Raw genomic sequence first — 17,872 nt, 5'->3', positions numbered from 1 at the left:
AATAGAAGGTTGCTTTGATCTGCAGACCTCTACACATAAGCAAGACACATATTGCAAAAACCTATAAAACATGTGGACAACCAACTACTAAAATGATGCAGCCAACTGGGCAGTCAACCTTGTGCAAACTGGACAGCATATAAGCCAACTAAGTTTAACTGTGGCAAGTAATAACTAGGCAGAAAATAGTTAACTAAAGGCAACAAGCTCATTATGATAACTTGTGCAACTGGGACAAACAGAACTTGTGCAACAAGAATATTCTATATTGGAAAATTGGCAAGCATTGGAACTGATTTGCACAAATAATGGTCCCTAGTTGCACACGACAGGGGAAACACACATGAACAACCACATCCACGACAAGACTGACAGATTGGGTAGACCATGTTGGAAAAATGGCAAGCATTGGAACTGATTTGCACAAATAATGGTCCCTAATTGCACACAGCAGGGGAAACACACATGAACAACCACATCCACAACAAGACTGATAGATTGGGTAGACCATGTTGGAAAATTGGCAAGAATTGGAACTAATTTGCACAAATAATGGTCCCTAGTTGCACACAGCAGGGGAAACACACATGAACAACCACATCCACAACAAGACTGGCAGATTGGGTAGACCATGTTGGAAAATTGGCAAGCATTGGTACTAATTTGCACAGATAATGGTCCCTAGTTGCACATAGCAGGGGAAAACACATGAACAACCACATACACAACGAGACTGACAGATTGAGTAGACCATATTGGAAAACTGGCAAGCATTGGTGCTAAATTGCACAAACAAGGGTCCCTAGTTGCACACATCAGGGGAAAACACATGAACAACCACATACACAACAAGACTGACAGATTGGGTAGACCATATTGGAAAACCGACAAGCATTGGTGCTAAATTGCACAAACAAGGGTCCCTGGTTGCACACAGCAGGGGGAAAACACACAAACCACCAGATCTATCACAAAGCCTGGCAACTTGGATACAATATATTGGATAGAAGTATATTGGCAAGGATAGGTACTAATTTGCACGGGTAATGGTCCCTAGTTGCACATAACAGGGGAATACACATTAACCAGGATATCCACCACAAGGCTAGCAGATTGGCTATATTATCTCAAAAATTGTCTACAACTACTCCTAATTTGCAGAAAATCGAAGCATATGAAGGTCGAATCGAAGCAAACATAGCAAGGGACCCTATGCAGCTCGCCACATCCGCCACCGTCAACCTGGACACGGCCTCACCCCCGGCGACGAGACAGAGGGCGGAAGGACAACAGAAGGCCGCCGCGGACATCTCCGTCGACCGCAAAACCCAACAACCACACCCACCGACACCAACGCACCCTCCCACCATGAATCCCCGCCACCACTGTCCTTCCCATCGCACAAATCCAAGGACAGGAGAGTCGAACGGAAGCACACACGACATGTCTACACCAAATCGACCATACGGGGCAGTTGATGCCATAGGAACCCTAGGAATCCCAGCCCGCCATTTCCGCCAAAGACGACCTCGACAAGACCTAGAACCCCTGGCCGATTGACCAAAGCACGCGTCGGTCGCATGAACGGCGTCGAATCCCACCCAGTCGTGTGTTGCCCTTTGCTTTCTTTTTCCCCAGCCTTATCTTCTTCCCCAACCTTCTGTTTCTTCTCCATAAGCACCCCTCATTCTCCCTTTTTTGAGACGTGTTGCTCGTTGCCGCTCCACTCCTCGATCTTCAAACCCGTTGGTGATGAGCTAGGCGGCGCTGCTGTTGCAGGCCAATCACCGCCACCTGCCGTTAGGGCGGGCCACTGCGGGCATATAAACGGACACAACAAGCGCCTCCTTCTTTCCTCTCCCTCTCGGGCAACCCCCTCATCTCTTGCACACACGAGCTGCAACAGCGTTGGGGACACATGCTGCAACGGTGACGGACGGGTACTGGAATGGAGACTCGACATGCTGGGACTGCAGGCTCCTTTGTGCAGTGACCAGCTGCGAGCGTTGGCGCACTACTGCAAGGTGATGCTGGACCCGTCGTAAAGTGTGTTGCAATCGCTGAAAAAAAAGTTTCAGCCAACAATGGAAAAAGCTTCAATTGGCCACTATCCAACCGGGAAAAGCTTCAACCGGGGCACTGCTCAACGAAGAAAGTTGCATCAGTTGACCGAACAAAGCTTCGACCATAGATGGAAAAATGTTCAGCCAGCAAGAGAGAAAGCTCAAGGGGAAACCGCACAACTGGAAAAGTTGCAATCGTTCACAAAGAAAGCTTCAACCGTAGATGAAAAAAGTTTTAAACCGACAAGTGGCGACAGTAAAAGCTGTGGGGCGAGCCGACGATGCACATGATGATGGTTTGCACACACACGTGCTATGGCGGTAGTGAGCCGACGAGCTCAGGCAATTGGCGGAGAGGGGTTAGAAACATCAACAACGATGCACGGAAAAAGGTTTAGCCATTCTGCTATTTATACTCAACTAAATTTACATCTATACAATTATAAACTATATTATACATTATATACATATATTATTTTTGTTTAGTTCTTTGTTATGTTTGTATAATCAAATATCATTGAAATATATTGCAACTAAGTTTTCACCCCACTTACATCCCAATGGCTTGGCGGCAAGCTGAATTATAGCTGAGGTGTCTCAACGACCGACGGTAGGAGACCCAACGCTGACATCGTAACACATCGCCCCCCATGACATTTTTTGTGGCTCAGCTTGTATCTCGTGGCCCTCGGGGCCATCCCAAAGATAAGCTGCTGCTAACCAGCGGCCACGTTCCAGTTTCACGTACAACAAAAGCCGAGAAGCAGACAAGTCAAACAATAACCTGTGTTTCGTATCACTAGAGGAAGAAGAGAGCAGGGGAAGAGGAGGCAGAAATGGCTGCAATATCAGCAGCAATCTCCGGCTGCTGCTCTTCGTCCTGTCTGTCCCAGTCCCAGCGGGGCCTCCCGTCCCCCGCAAGGAGAAGGCACTTCAAGGTCACAGCCATGGCTCCCAAGAACAAGGTAATCGGACTTGTGACTCCAGCTCTGTGAATTCTCTTGTTGCCAAGATCCAATTTCATGTCCATGTTCAGTTCCACCACATGCTCTAGTAGTATCTTAAAAATTGATCTTGAAGGTGAACAAGTACGACGATGGGTGGTCCAAGCAGTGGTTCGGCGCGGGGATCTTCGCGGAGGGGAGCGAGGAGGCGTCGGTGGACGTGTTCAAGAAGCTTGAGAAGCGCAAGGTGCTGAGCAGCGTGGAGAAGGCGGGCCTGCTGTCCAAGGCGGAGGAGCTCGGCGTCACGCTCTCCTCGCTGGAGAAGCTCGGACTGCTCTCCAAGGCCGAGGACCTGGGACTCCTCAGCCTCGTCGAGAGCGCAGCCACGGTGTCCCCGGCTGTGCTCGCATCGCTGTCGCTACCGCTGGTCGTCGCCTCCATCGCCACGGTTGTCTTCGTGCCGGACGACTCCACCCTGCTCGTGACGGCCCAGACGGTCGTCGCTACGTTGTTCGCGGCCGTCGCTGCAGGGCTGTTCGTTGGCTCCGTCGTGCTCGACGGCCTGCAGGACGATTAGCACCTCCACTCCGTTCATGGAGTATGTTTGTTTTGTAGTAGGATACACCACCAGGCGACCACTGCTACTACGAATAGTGAGTTATGTGCGTTCAAGGGCCTCGTATTTGTTATTCCATTGCCCCACTTTTGAAAAAAAAAAAATCACCCACACAGCTACTACGACCAGTGTTCCAAAAAATTGCTGGGGACACAATTTTTGGATGTTTTTGTAACTTTTCAACTCAGTTTTTCACTTTAAAAAACGAGCATGTGCTTCCCGCAGCATGAAATATTAATATTGAGAATATATTAATTACATTTGACCCTGCATCACAATCTCAAGAGCTACACAAAACACGTTTCTCAAAAAAAAAAAGAGCTACACAAAACACAGAATACGAACAGAAGTAAAATGTTCTAAAATAGAAGAAAGAAACATAAAAGAGAAAGATTGAATAAAAAGGATGAAACACAAGAATGCTCTGTAGGGAGTAGGACTTATTTTTCTATTTGATCCGTAAGTAGCCTGCTTGCTTTTTTCTTCTTCTTAAAAACATGTATAACTTTATTCATACTCATAATAATTACAGATACACTAATTTGGATATAAGATCCAAGAAAAATACGAAGTAACTTCTATGACTAAGAATTAAAACGAAATCTCTTGAAAACACTTTCTTTGCGGTATCAATCTTTGTTCGAAGAAATACTTCAAAGATTTCCGTAAAGAAGCTGCAATTGGACTGGAGCAACGATGTTGTCCCTCTTTCACCCGCACGAACATTACTAATAATGGTTTTTGAAAGCGCCTTGAGTCACCCATCCAAAAAGATGAGAAGTCTTGATTGATGACGTACTTGGGCCAGGGATGATCCCCTAAAAGTGCAGGCCATCGAATCACTATATCTTCACCATGATGTCGATGAAAGATTTCACCTCCACAAAAAATCATACCAACAAAAAAAGCTTGACACAGCAACATAAACTCATCAGATCCGAATAATCGGATCTGCGAGGACATAAAACTATCTAACCTTATAGCACCACCAAAAGAAAGAGAAAATTTATTCTCACAAAACTATGATGATCACTAGACGTTGACGAAGAACATATAGGTCTTCAAGATCCGAGCCCCCTTCCCTCCACACACACACCTCTCAGTGCCAAGATAACAGTAGAAGGCGAGGGGATCTAAATTTATCAAATGGCAGCGGCAACGGCCGCACGAGGCCTGCTTGTTTTTCCATTCGGCCTCTTACAAACCAGGCCAAAGGGGGGGGGACCGACACTAAGCCGACTGGGTCTGTTGACTGGGTGCATGGTACGAGGTGTATGTCTCTCTAAATAAAGAGACCTTGGTGTAACATGTGTGTACTACTTACGAGGTGTACGAGGTGTATGTCCCTCCGTCCGAGCTTGTCCCAAATTTGTTTCTCAAATGGATGTATCTAGCACTAACTTGATGCAAGATACATCCATTTGAGAGACAATCTTTTTCGTACGGAGGGAGTATGAACTAGGGCGTTTCCTGTTTTTTCTCCAGTCGGAGGGTTGTACGATTTGGGGGTCTCTATGCAATCACATAGGTTGCACACCCTTGTCGATGAGCCTGCACACAGCCTAAAATTAATCGGAGGGAGTATAAAAGTCACAACAATTAAGGTGTCATGTTGGTTACTGACGGTGTTCTGGACTAGGGGATACTCACCACGTCGTCTCCTGGCCAGCTGGATCGGGTCGAGGACCACATGGCGGTTCACTCATGGGCCATTTCGGGCAGCCCATGGCGCACACGAGGAAGATTTCACAAGACTTGATGATCAAGACAAGGACTCCTCTCCACCAACGTATTCGACTAGGACTCTTATTATCCCAGGCCTCTGGTACATTATATAAGCCGAGGCCAGGCTAGTCGCTAGATTATTATGACATTATTCATCATACCCTCAGGTTTTAGACCACAACATATGATCTCGAGGTAGATCAACTCTGTACTTGATACTCCATCAATATAAACAAAAGAAGGACGTAGGGTTTTGCCTCCATCAAGAGGGCCCGAACCTGAGTAAAACATCGTCTCCTTCGTTCCTATTATCATTGATTCGAGAATCCACAGCTCGGGACCCCTACCCCGAGATTTGCCGGTTTTGACACCGACACTGGTGCTTTCATTGAGAGTTCTGCTGTGAGATCGACAAAGGATCAATAGCTCGCATGCAGATCAACTGCGACGTTGGCGCCTTCGTCGCCGGCTCGACTCGTCACCTTGGCTTGACCAAGGACTGTGCCCCGCCTCCAATCGTCATGTTTGGACGAGGGCCTTCATCAAGCATCAACTCCGATCTCTATCATGATCATGGAGGAATCATCCTTGGAGTTCGGGGGCTCTACGTCAACATTGCCCTCGGGCGACCGTGCTGTTCTTCCCGACAGCAAACTTGTATCTGCTTCCACCATCTCCTCGGGCATCGCTTTGACGATTCCTTCGATGGAATTATGCGTAATTGAGTCTACAACAACCCTGTAAAATTTCGTCATGTTCCGATGAAGCAATCTCCGCCGATATCCGATATACCGGAGCCCTGTCGAGTCTGGACGGGAATCAGGATGAGTTTAGGGCATGGTCTCGAGAGCCCAGCTCAGAGGTTATTTGGAAGATCCAACCGTTCATCTGCTGCGGAATTTTCATATCTACCACCTCTCAAAAATTTAGCTCGATCCGATCGTTCAAACTCCGGAAACTTTCCGATTAGTGTATCACTTTTCGGATCTATTTTCTGCGTGAATACGAATCCGACGTGAGATCATCTCTCTTCATGAACGAGATATTGGACAACCTTTTTGAAAGAAGCTCTTTCTAGGGTATTGTGTTCTGTTTCCGAACACATGCTCACGAATTTTGCTCCTTTTCAGAGGTAATCTTCACCGTCATGCTGGTATCAAACTAGTCCGGCAATATTGCTTCACGGCTGCCGACCTGCACTAGACATGTTGTCGCTTTGTTGAGCCGAGCTCAACTTCTTCGGATCATCATCTTGGCGAGCCGAACAAAGAGTTCAGAATCACAAATGATAAATCATCACCGACATCGCCACCCTACAGATCACACACAGCGGGCACACCGGCATCGCCGCATGGTCACTTCATCAAGCCGGCATTGACCGCGTCACAAGTTACGACCTGCGTCGGCATGGTCGCACGGTTGCTTCTTCAAGCCGATGTCCATCACGCCGAACTGCTTCAACACCTAGGCTGACACGGCAGCTGCAATGTCTCCTTACCACCCGCTTCGTCACCTCGGCTAGACCGGGGGCTTCACCATATCTTCATCAAAGCTACTCCGGTGACTTTGGTGTCACCAGGCGACCTGCTTTGACTCACCGGCTGACATGGAGGCTTCGACACCTCGGCTGGATCGGGGACTTTGCTATTTCTTCATCAACATACTCCGATGACTCCGGCGTCACCAGCCGACCAACTTCGTCACGTTAGCTGGACCGAGGGCTTTGTCTCGGCAAGCCAACCTTTGCCAGCGTCGCAATGCCGGCGCTTTATCGCCCATCAGGCAATGGGTGTGCGGATCGAGGCCCAATTTTGGGAGCCACCTTTCTTCGGATTGTTACAGCAAATAAACCAGGTGCTATTAATCCTAATAATTTTTGCTTGTTTGGGTTTATTTTTTGAGGAATTATTACTCTGGTTTGTTCCATCATCTGTACACAGGTCTATCAAATGGTGGCCACATTAACGAGGGTCGCGTGGTGGTTCGGCTTTGCCACGCCTTTACCGCATCACGCCGATGCCCTGCATCGACATTGACTTCAGCGCCAGGCCACATATCTTTAAATAAATTATTTTGCGTAAATTAATTACGCGAGGATTTTTATATATTTATATTATTATTGTTCGACTACACTATTCTACATGTGTAGGTAATCGACTTCGACTGCGTCACGCGGTCACTTCGGCAAGCCGACGTCATCATCCCAATCGGCTAAATCGGCTCACGTGATCACCTTGTTGGTCGAATTGCCATACCGACATGTTCGGTTGCCTCGGGACTTCGGCATCGTTGAGGGAGCTCTACCTCATTGAGTGTTCGACACACATGCCATATATATTTTATTAATCTCTTTGCATAAATTATTAATCATGCATCCTTTTTTTAGAAAAAAAATTATTATTACTATTATCTCCGGCTTGCACTATCTTCTGTGCACAGGTAAAGGATCCGGATTGGGCAACGATGTCACCTCGGCGTATCGACATACCACGTCACCTCGGCTGGACCGGGGGCTTCGTCATCACTTCATTAACCCATGCAGGGTACTTCGACATCACACTGCCGGCCTGCATCGGTCGTGCTATGTCACCACTTCGGAGCGTCGAGCTCTTTGCTCTGCCACCTCGGGACCGGCTTGGGGTCTGGGAGCTCATCCCGCCGTAAGCTCGTACCGCGTCATCAATACCGAGCACATTAACCAGCTAAGTCGCTTTCATGCTCAAAAATTTTTAGTTTTCAATTTTGTTCAGTTCGACCAAGCATTATACTTCTCTGGCAAAAAGTTATTTGTGAAAAACTTCCTTGTCAAAACTTTGTTTGTGACACACAAATTCAAATACCCCGTTTACTTGGGGGCTTCCTTTATGAAGCCTTTCCTCTTGCATATGATTATACTTGTATGGCTTCGTTCCTTGTTCGTGTATTACGCCACAATATACACCATGTTGACTTAAGTGTTCCGCAAGCTAGGTTGCCTTGCTCCTGTGTTTACCCCTACGTTCCCGATTGTTCGGCTAGGGAGTAAAGGCAGCACCTCTGCGATTGTCACGATCAGGTCATCCGAGCTCGGACCTCAGACTGGGTGAAGCCGAAAGCTAGCACTCTTATTGTTTTCAATCATGGTCGGCACACAACAGAACTAATGAGTACAAAAATCTATTGCACAAGTCTCATAGTAACAATGAGCAACCGAAGAAAGGTATCGTTGGGGGTATTATTTTCTTGGAAGATGCTTCTTACACTTCGTCAGTAATATAGCATAAGTTCTCTGAGCGTGCTTTGTCTGTTACAGCCTTATGGACTGATTGCCTGGTTATCGGAAGCACCGTCGATATTCTCGATAGGTGGAGTAGATAACACTTTTCGTCCCTTGACCGAAGAGGGAGAGGCCGACGGTCGGTTAAGACGCGTTTAAAAATTCGGGTGAACACAGATATGATATAAGTACTTCGGTACATACAATCATTATACATAAAATTCTTTTACCCAAGTTTACCGGGGCTCGTAATTTATATGAGCCATTTTATAGTAAATGTGTTTTCTTCCTAGTCGTTGCAAAATCTTTTTCTATCACTCCTTTTTTGACGCGAGTGTGTGGTCAATAGTCGAATAGCCCATTTTCTCTCTAGTGACTGCTCGAGTTTAGTTTGCTAAACTGATCTAACAAGCAGTACTCCGCTTTCAGGATAGGAGGTTGCAACCGTAGGCTGACCCACTTGAAGTCTTGATATCGGATGTGTCATATTAATGCACGACAGAGAACAAAAGTAAGACCAATTTTTGGATTGGCACCAAATGACTTGATTTAGTTCGGGCGTAAAATTTTTACTGAAGTTTTTTGGTTTTTCAAGCCTATGGCACTTATAAACTATTTGTTTGTTTCCAGCATAAGTCTCGTAGTGTAGCGCTTGACACCTTTAGAGATTCGGCACAAAAATTCTCGGATATTACTATATATGCATTGGTTTTGAATTGTGTCTTTGGTCAATATTTGGGTTGCCCGGCTCCTGTGCTTGCCTCTTACGTTTTGCTTTGTTCGGCTAGGTGTGCAAAGGGAGAACCACTGCGATTGTGCTTCCAGCTCGAATGGTTAAGCACCTTAGTGGAGAAAGCCGAAAGCTGACTGTCACAATGGGCGTAAACTGGTCAGCGATCCGATGATGGTATCAAAATATAGATCGATACCGATTACCCCGTGTTAAACAATGGGCCTTTCATAATATTGGCCGAAGTGATAATGGCTAGACTTGGGTCGGTGCCGAACACAACCGGGGGCTCGTAGCTAGCTTCCCCGGTTTAAAGCTCCTATGACTAAGTGAAAGTTATAAAGCCCGCATATCTGATTGCCTCGTTTCTGCTAACACAACTGCCTTCGGGCACCGAGACGTCGGCTAAGGGTTGTCTTGTTATTGCGGAAACACCATGCGTAGCATCTACAAGGGGGTGGAAGCCGACGATGGGCCACTTTCAAGTGATAAACGGTCGCAATGGAGTCAGAATAAATATATCATCGGTGTCCGTATTTTATATACGAGGGCTACCTTCCGTAATCATTGCTATAAAGCCATAAATATGCATCAATTTGACTTAAGATTTTGGCGAAGCTGGGTTGCCTGGCTCCTGTGCTTACCCCTATGTTCCTGATTGTTCGGCTAGGAGGTAAAGGGAGCACCTTTGTGATTGTTACTACCGGGTCATTCGAGTTAATACCTCAGACTGGGTGAAGCCGAAAGTTAGCGATCTTAAAGGATATAATTGGTTGGCAACGACGGAAGTGAAAATTTTGGTTCATTAATGCCATAGAGTTCGGGAACTTTCCTCGAACTAAATCCTCAATATTTTCCTCCCGTTGATTGGAGGTGAGGTTTCATGATCTTGATTAGCATGAAAAACCAAAGAAAGGAACAGGTAGAGGGATTATTTTCTTTGGAAGATGTTCCATATCTCTTTGCGTACCTTTGTTTATAAAACCGTATGGCCGGATTGCCTTGTTTTCCATAAATATTTGCCCTTATAACGGCTTTATAAAGTTGGACAAACACTCCCCGGCTTCTGGCCGAGGAGGTTGAAGCCGATGGTCGGTCAACAAAGTTTTGTACAATGTGAATCCGAGCATTAATGATGTAAAGTACTTGGATACGTACAATCATTACACATAATTTGTGATTTTACTCTGGATATCGATCCTTAATTCGGCTACCCGTGCCCACATTAAGGCTCGGGGGCTACTGGGCTTCGGGCTTGTCATTCACTAATATTAAAAGGGGCGTATCGATCCCCTGATCTGGTGTTGCCACCCGACCAGTGTCTCGGGGGCTACTGCATTGCCTACTCAATGCAGAAAACTCAAAGTGCTCAGTGTTCTGCTGGACCGAACTATGGGCAAACATGTCTTTGGACAAAAATAAGTACCCTCTAGGACTTATCCAGCATCAAGCTAATATATTACGGCAACTTCCCAAAACCCTCTCTGAAGGGCCCATCTGCCGATCACTATAACCTCTAATATATTACACTGCGTTTCTATTCCTATGTATGCTGCCGAGCTAGGAGTTGATCCTCTTCACGACCTGAGTCTCAGAAGCTACTAGGATCAAAGGTTTCATATTTTCCTTCAGGTGCATCTCGGATTTTAGGCTGACAGACACCTTGAGGGCTGCTGGCCATACATCTTGTCAGCAAATAAATTTCTACGCATCGGAAATAAAATCCGCAAACAATCAGCCCATGACCGAGGTGGTTGAGCCACCTCGGAAGCAGTTCGGCATATAGCTCGGATGCAAGTGGCTGGCTCCTTAGAGGGCATTTCCGGCATTAAGCTTGGCTAAAACATTTTCAAGACCAAGGTAATCTATGACACCTCGGATACAGTCCAGCGTTGGAGCTCGGATACATTCCGGCGTTGAAGCTCGGAAGCGGTCCGACATTGGTGCTCGGCTGCAAAAGATACCTCGAATGCAGTCTGGCGTTGGAGCTCGGACGCGAGAGGACACTGCCGCACAGGAAACACTTCAGACCCGAGGTGGGCGTAAAAATAACAAGGCATTGATAACGGCTGATAACTTAAAGGGGCTCCTCAGGATACCCGACGTGTAAACTCTTCAAATTTACTTCGGCAATCCTCAAGATCAGAGATAAGAAGATTTGTTGAACCAGTTTTCAAGATCGACGACCGAAGATGAAGAACAGTTCGGAAGAATTGAGGAGCGTCCCCAACTTGAAGACCGGTTCAGGGGGCTACTCACGGTGTCCTGGACTAGGGGGTACTCACTACGTCGTCTCCCGACTAGCTGGATCGGGCCGAGGACCCCCATGGTGGTTCACTCATGGGCCATTTCAGGCAGCCCATGCCTCACACGAGGAAGATTCCACAAGACTTGATGATCAAGATAAGGACTCCTCTCCACCAACGTATTCGACTAGGACTCTTGTTATCCTAGGCCTCCGGTACATTATATAAGCCGAGGCCAGGCTAGTCGCTAGATTATTATGGCATTATTCATCACACCCTCAGGTTTTAGATCACAACATATGATCTCGAGGTAGATCAACTCTATACTTGATACTCCATCAATATAAACAAGAGCAGGACGTAGGGTTTTACCTCCATCAAGAGGGCCCGAACCTGGGTAAAACATCGTCTCCTTCATTCCTGTTACCATTGATCCAAGAATCCACAGCTTGGGACCCCCTACCCCGAGATCTTCCGGTTTTGACACCGACAGTTACCATTGTTTGTATGTTGCCTGATGGTCTTGAGTTTTAATCACGTCAGGTGCAGATTTCTTGAATTTTAACTTAGAGTAAAAAGGTCATAAATGGACCAGCCCATGGCGGAGGTGGACGCTCGGTGGGCCAGCCCATGACAAAGGTGGACGCTCGGTCCATACGACGTACTTTCAAAAATGACCATCATGCTCTTTGTTATGAATGGGTATGGGTTAATCTTAGCCATCAATGTGTCTGGGGATGTACCAAAGCATAGGTGCACAATTAAAATGTTTCAAGAAGGGAAAAACAACCAATACAACAACTTCAGCCAACAACTACTACAATCAATGATGATAACGCCACCTAACACGATAGGTGCTCCAACAATGACACCTCAGAGAAGGAACAACACACGAGCATTGTCATCACTGAACTCAACTACTAAGGCCGGGTCATGGGTTTTCACCTCAGGGAGTAGTCCGAGTAAAATTCATGTGTTGTAGTAGTGGACTTTAATCTGACTTAAGGTGCCACCCTTGTCCTATGTGGAATGCCACACGGGCGTCAACACTGGTCAATGGAAGAAGAAAGAATAAGTCAAAGCAGAAGCCAAGGGCGCAAAGAAGTCCAAGCCCAGGCAAGGAAGCATGCTCATAGTGTAGCGATTTCCCACTAATGGGCCACAACTCACCTCAAAGGCCAACAAGGAGCAAGTGTGCTAAAGGATGAGAGCATCGGTGTCGGTGTCAAAACCGGCGGATCTCAGGTAGGGGGTCCCGAACTGTGCGTCTAGGCCGGATGGTAACAGGAGGCAGGGGACACAATGTTTTACCCAAGTTCGGGCCCTCTTGATGGAGGTAAAACCCTACGTCCTTCTTGATTGATATTGATGATATGGGTAGTACAAGAGTAGATCTACCACGAGATCAGAGAGGCTAAACCCTAGAAGCTAGCCTATGGTATGATTGTATGTTGTGATTGTTGTCCTACGGACTAAAACCCTTCGGTTTATATAGACATCGGAGAGGGTTAGGGTTACACAAGGTCGGTTACAAAGGAGGAGGTATCCATATCTGTATTGCCTAGCTTGCCTTCCACGCCAAGTAGAGTCCCATTCGGACACGAGACGAAGTCTTCAATCTTGTATATTCATAGTCTAACAGTCCGGCCAATGGAGATACTCCGGCTGTCCGAAGACCCCCTAATCCAGGACTCCCTCAGTAGCCCCTGAAGCAAGCTTCAATGACGATGAGTCCGGAGCACAGTATTGTGTTCGGCATTGTAAGGCGGGTTCCTTCTCCGAATACATCATAGAAGAATTTGAATACGAGGATAGTGTCCGACCCTGCAAAATAAGTTCCACATTCCACTGTAGAGAGAATAATATTTTCGCAGATCTAATTTGCTGGCTTGTTTTGGTAGCATGACGTTATGTCATGGCCCGGTGATTATTCGAACCGTTCCCTTTAACCAGCCCCGCACATAACGCGAGGAAGTTTTTCGACACGTCTTGTCAAAGCAGAGATCGTGTCCCCTTATTACGGGATTCTCATCAATACGGGCATGGGTAACCCAACCGTTCCATCAATTACGGCGCTTGGGGGATAAGCGAGTTTTACCAGGCAAGTGGGGACGCTTAGCTTCGTCCGCCCATATAAAGGGATAAGGATTCACCTTTCTATCTACGCCTTCTTCCTCATTCGCTCATCCGTTTTCGCACACTCGAACTCTAGCGCCCAAGTCCGCTCTTCCCACCTCCACCTTCTCCAACCATGTCCGGAGCGGGAGGTAGGTGGATGGTCTCCTCCATCATAGAGGGAGACATCAAGAAGCTGCGCGGAGCCGGATACTTAGCCGCGAACATCGCGCATCGGCTGCCCGCTGTGGGGCAGATCGTCCCTACCCCGAACCTCACGAGAGGGTAGTTTTCCTTCACCACTTCCTCCGCGGACTAGGGTTTCCCCTCCATCCATTCGTCCGTGGTCTCATGTTCTACTACGGGCTGGACTTTCATGATCTGGCCCCGAACTTCATCCTCAACATTTCGGCGTTCATCGTCGTGTGTGAGGCTTTCCTCCGCATCCGGCCCCACTTCGGCCTGTGGTTAAAGACCTTCAATATCAAGCCGAAGGTAGTACGAGGCCAACAAGCAGAATGCGGCGGAGCCATGGTGGGCAAGATGCCCAACGTCATATGGCTCGAAGGCTCCTTCGTGGAGACAATAAAGGGATGGCAATCGGCGTGGTTCTACATCACCGAGCCGCGCGACGCCAAATGGGCGGCAGCCCCTGAGTTTCGATCTGGATTCCCAACACGGCTCACTTCCTGGAAAGAGAAGGGCTTGTCATGGGGTTCATCGGTGGAGCTGGATGGACTCCAGAAATGTATTTGGAGCATGGCGAGCAAGAAGCTCAAGCTTGTCAACATAGTCCAAGTTATGCTCATCCGCCAGATCCTCCCGTGTCAACAACGGGATTTTACCTTGTGGGAGTTCGACCCGGCCAGCACCAGACTCTGAGCGAGATCTTCGATACGACGCACAAGGACGTATAGAAGGTGCTGTTCAAGGGTGCCGAGGTCCCCCCTTCTCTTGTCGAGGACCGCGGACTAAGCGCAAAGCGCCTAGCGCGTTCGGTGAGTTCATACGTCCCGTCGGACATTTATTTTCCCCAGCTTAATTATGCACGGGGTCTAATCTCCATGCCTTTGATAGGACTGGGTGGAGTTGTCGGGTAGATTAACTGTCTGGCCCCTTTGCCCGAAGACACTGCGGGCGCTCTCCTGATGGAGATGCTAGCTCTGGCTCCTTACAAGGTGCCGGAGAAGACCAAGAAGGCTAAGGGAGCCCGAAAGAGTTCCCGACGCCAGGTGTTATCGGACTCATCGTCCGATAATTCTGCGGCACACTCTTCCCCCAAAGACGAGGAGGAAGAAGAAGATGCTCCCCCTCCAGGCAGGGAGACAAGAAAAGGAAGGCCGCCCCAACTGGGGAGGCCGAAAGGTCCAAGAAGGGAAGGACTCTCCTTCCGGATAGCTCCACCACCGCCGACGAAGGCAAAGACGAGTGGTTGCCCAGGGCCAAGCCCCCGGGGAGATCCTAAGTATTCAGATACCAGAGTAACTCATAGAATTCCTTTGTCACACTGTTTTCCCTAACGCCGAACATAATTATGCAGGCCGCCACAAGCCAATATCGAGGTATCATCGGACGGCTCCCTGGTCTCGTCGGACATGGACAGCGATCCAGTCCCGACCGCCACCTCCCCTCATCCTGCCGACGATGCCGAGGTGCCTTCTCAAGGGGCACCGGATCGAGGGGAGACAGTCCCGGAGGCGCCTCAAGGCGACCTTCCGGACTCCGGGAGCCGAGGGGACGAGGCCCCTGAGAGCTCCGAGTTCGGTCCTCAGCCGAACACCGCGCCGGAACCTCCAGTGGTTCCAGGCTCGGGCAGGCGGCCTCCTTCTAAGAGGGGCAAGACGCCTGTGCCGGTGACCTCTGTCCATCCAGAGGCGCCGGACAATCCACTGGAAGCGCTTCGCAGCGCTTCCATCGACGAGGAGCACCACACTATCATGAGTGCGGTGATCTAGAAGGTTCAGTCCACCAAGAGCGGATTGACTGAAGCCTGTGCCAGCCTTCTAACAGGCTTTGAGGTAAGTGTTTTAAAATGTAGTAGAAATATTACGGCATAGACAGTAGCCCCTGATGCTTTGTTCGGTGTTCACAAAGAAAAGCCGAACAGAGGATCAAATAATATCGCAGGAGACTAATATAAGTATGTCAATATGCATATGCAGGCTTCGCTGCTGGCATCCGCCGCACTGACTGCGGAGGTCGTTGTACTGAAGCAGGACCTCGAGGGGTCCAGGAAAGAGCTCGGCCTTGCCAAGAGGCAGCTCGAGGAGAACAAGGGTAAGTAATACCCTGTCTATAGATATGTATATATAAAAGAAGACGCGATTGCAAGATGATAGGATCAATGTATATTTGCTAGGGGCCACGACCGAGGTGGCGACCCTGAAGCAAGCGCTAACCAAGGCCGAAGATAAAGCGGCCAAGGAGCGCACCGAGCGAGAGAAGCACGAGGCTCGGGTGGGCGAGATGCAGGAAGAGCTCCAGGCTCTCGTGGCGAAGCACGAGGCGTTGGAGCTAGACTCAAAGACGCGGGAGTCTGAGCTTGCCGTGGCCCTCGAGAGCGCAAAAAATGCCAAGGCCGAAGCCCAAAAGGCTCTCCAAGAGATCGACGCGATGAAGAAGATAGCGGCGGGTAAGGCTTTCTATATGCAAAGTAAGCATGTAAAAGTAAATTACCAATTACTTACCCGAATCCAGAGCTCTCCAGGAGCATTCGCAGATTTGCCCCACAGCGTGTCCGATGCCGCACAATTTTACCAGGCTGAGGATGGAAGCTCAACAGAGAAGCTATTCTGATCTCAGTATGCTGAGGCCGAACACTCGGTGCCAATGAGCGACCAGCTGAAGCAGATGGTCGAGCTACATAAGGCGGCCGATCGGGCCATGAAGAGCTTTATAGTACGGCTGTGGCCTGGCGACGCCCTTCCGAACAGCTTCTTCGGCCCGGTGAGGCGGCTTGTGGATGCCTGCCCGCGGCTGGAGGTCGTCAAGCGATCTGTTTGCATTGAAGGTGCACGCCGGGCTTTCGCCCGTGTGAAATTGCAGTGGGTCAAGCTAGACGCCGTGAAGCTGATCAAGGAGGGGCCGCCGGAGGGCAAGGAGCACCGCCACCCCGAGATGTACTATGAGGGTGTTCTGCCAGGTGCCCGTCTCATAGCGGACGAGTGTTCCAAAGATGTAATATTTGAGTGAGACTTGCTTGTTTTATCCTGTATTTATGAAAACTTGTTTCATATGCGCTATGCAACGCTTGTTTGAATTTAAAATATTACCTTCTGTTTGGCTGTTTATCCAATCTGAGAGATGGCTAGTCCTCGGCTTCTGCCCCCATGCCACGAGTGCTGGGGTGTTCGGGATAAACCTGAGCACTCTTGTTCCCATGTTTGGGTCCTTCGAGGGAGGTGCTCAGCACAGCGAACAAGGCAACCAGACTAATAATGCTTTATCACTCTCACTTAGCCATAGAATTCTATAATTTTAAATTTCGGCGAATCCCCTGGTATTCGGAAGGCCGAATTTGGGGCGCGATACATGCCTTTAAGCCGGACAGGGCTGGCCCCTCGCTCTAAGCGGCATAAGTCTTTAGGGACTCGAAAACCTCGCCGAACAGCGACCGGTCTCTCGCCTTATCATGACAGTCAGTTTTAGCTTTCTCTACTGAGGTGCTAAACCCAGCAGAACCGGGGCACAATCACAGTAGTTCTCCTAGCGCTACCTTAGCCGATAGAGCGGAACGTAAGGTACCAAAACATAGGAGCCGGGCAAACCCAACATTTGACAAAAGACATGATTCAGAGCTGATGCATATAATGCTATAAGTTGGGTGCCGCACTTGTGAAAGTGTTCGGACTTTTCACACCGCATTGTGGGGTACGTAAGCCCCTGGTGTATTGGCCGTACCATATGTACGGTTGAAAGGCGTCATTAATGAACACACACACACACACACATATATATATATATAACAAGAATGCAATAATAGTCGTAATGTCATGCATTGTTTATTAAAAAAATGCGTTAAAGTAGGGTGATACAGATAGTGCGATAAGCAAAGAGTAGGACTATGTCGCTTCCTAGGGCAAGATGAGGAATGATATTAAATCGAATATTTCGCTCGTTACTGTAACCAACCTAGGAATTCCGTGGTATGATGTAGCTGTCTGCCTCCTTGGTTGTT

At 48.3% G+C, this 17,872-nt stretch overlaps 1 protein-coding gene across 1 annotated transcript; it reads left to right on the top strand.

Moving 5' to 3' along the window:
- The first annotated feature begins 2,722 nt into the window (after positions 1 to 2,722).
- On the top strand, positions 2,723 to 3,895 carry LOC123061364 (uncharacterized). Its single transcript, XM_044484440.1, has 2 exons — positions 2,723 to 3,028; positions 3,144 to 3,895. The coding sequence occupies exons 1-2, from the start codon at positions 2,900 to 2,902 to the stop codon at positions 3,582 to 3,584; spliced, it is 570 nt and encodes a 189-aa protein (XP_044340375.1). The 5' UTR covers positions 2,723 to 2,899; the 3' UTR covers positions 3,585 to 3,895.
- The last annotated feature ends 13,977 nt before the right edge of the window (positions 3,896 to 17,872 follow it).

Source organism: Triticum aestivum, chromosome 3A (genome assembly GCF_018294505.1).
Source record: "Triticum aestivum cultivar Chinese Spring chromosome 3A, IWGSC CS RefSeq v2.1, whole genome shotgun sequence".
Taxonomy (NCBI): domain Eukaryota; kingdom Viridiplantae; phylum Streptophyta; class Magnoliopsida; order Poales; family Poaceae; genus Triticum; species Triticum aestivum.
The sequence above is the reverse complement of the archived record's forward strand: the minus strand, read 5'-3'. Positions and strand labels throughout refer to the sequence as shown.

Bases quoted from the DNA above. Each gene is read 5' to 3' on its own strand.
- LOC123061364 (XM_044484440.1), top strand. From the start codon at position 2,900: ATGGCTGCAATATCAGCAGCAATCTCCGGCTGCTGCTCTTCGTCCTGT. The intron at 3,029-3,143 runs GTAATCGGACTT...TTGATCTTGAAG, and splicing joins CCATGGCTCCCAAGAACAAG to GTGAACAAGTACGACGATGG.